Raw genomic sequence first — 1,006 nt, forward strand, 5'->3', positions numbered from 1 at the left:
AGGCCAGGCAAACATTGTAGCAATTGAGAAACAAAAGGCATTTACATTTGTTAAAGTCTGAGGTTCTTGTTTAGCCATCCAACCATCCCCAGACTCCATCCTCCTCTTTGAAGGATGGAACAACATCACAGTATTTCCTCTTTTGTTACAGATGGACATTGATTACACTTTCTATAGAAGCTAGAGGGCTTTGTCACTTTATCACACAGACACACTGGGTATTTGGAGATTTTCTGATTGATGCTGTCATTTTTTAGTGATGTAGATGGTAAATGCACAATCATGTATTCACCTGATGAATAAGGGCACAGTTTAAAGCTCAATATCAAGTACAATGCAGCTGTGCAGTACTGCATTACTTTCCTCATCATCAGTGCTAATTTCTACTGTTGCAGACAGCCATGTGCATTCTCCCATTTACCATCAGGTGAATACATGAGTGTAGCTCAGCAGATTGTTATTTTAGCCATCACAGTTATCATATTGTAATGACATTAAACTGTCTTCTCTTTTTCCACACAGAGACTGAATGTTCTGTGCACGCCAGCAAAGGACTTACCTGCTGCAACACTAAAGAATGCAACAAATCATGAAGCATTTCAGACTTTCACAGGCTTGTACACACTACGCACAACAAAAAGTCCTGAGTAGAAATGACACAGCTCAAAATTCATCTTTTCTTTAAACTGCACATAAATGTGGCTCTAATAGTTTGTATTTCAGCTTATTAAAACAAATATTAAATAAACAAGCATACATTTTATTGCTACTGGAAATTAAAACAAGGAGTCTGGGAGAACTGATTTTATGGAAATAGTTCTGAATGTGTTTTTAGGAGGGAAAGAAACGTCTGATTAAAAAAAGAAATGTTTTTGCTATATCTCTTGTGTATGCTGTTTGGCAGTGTATAAAACGATGTGTATCTGAAGAGAATTACAGTATGTTAATGCTATTTACTAAATATTTATTGTTATAGGGTACAGTATGTTATAATCTTCATCAAAAC

General features: G+C 35.8%; 1 protein-coding gene across 4 annotated transcripts in view; it reads left to right on the forward strand.

Moving 5' to 3' along the window:
- The window catches only part of LOC109958981 (sodium- and chloride-dependent GABA transporter 2-like), a 10,396-nt gene extending 9,648 nt beyond the window's left edge, over positions 1-748 (forward strand). For all 4 annotated transcript variants that reach the window (XM_020597995.1, XM_020597994.1, XM_020597993.1 and 1 more), the window contains one exon: positions 523-748. In XM_020597995.1, the coding sequence (XP_020453651.1) occupies positions 523-651 (129 nt within the window). In that variant the 3' untranslated portion in view covers positions 652-748. The remainder of the gene's footprint in view (positions 1-522) is intronic.
- Positions 749-1,006: the final 258 nt, after the last annotated feature.

This window comes from Monopterus albus, unplaced genomic scaffold (genome assembly GCF_001952655.1).
Source record: "Monopterus albus unplaced genomic scaffold, M_albus_1.0 scaffold36.1, whole genome shotgun sequence".
In the NCBI taxonomy this organism is placed as follows: Eukaryota; Metazoa; Chordata; class Actinopteri; order Synbranchiformes; family Synbranchidae; genus Monopterus; species Monopterus albus.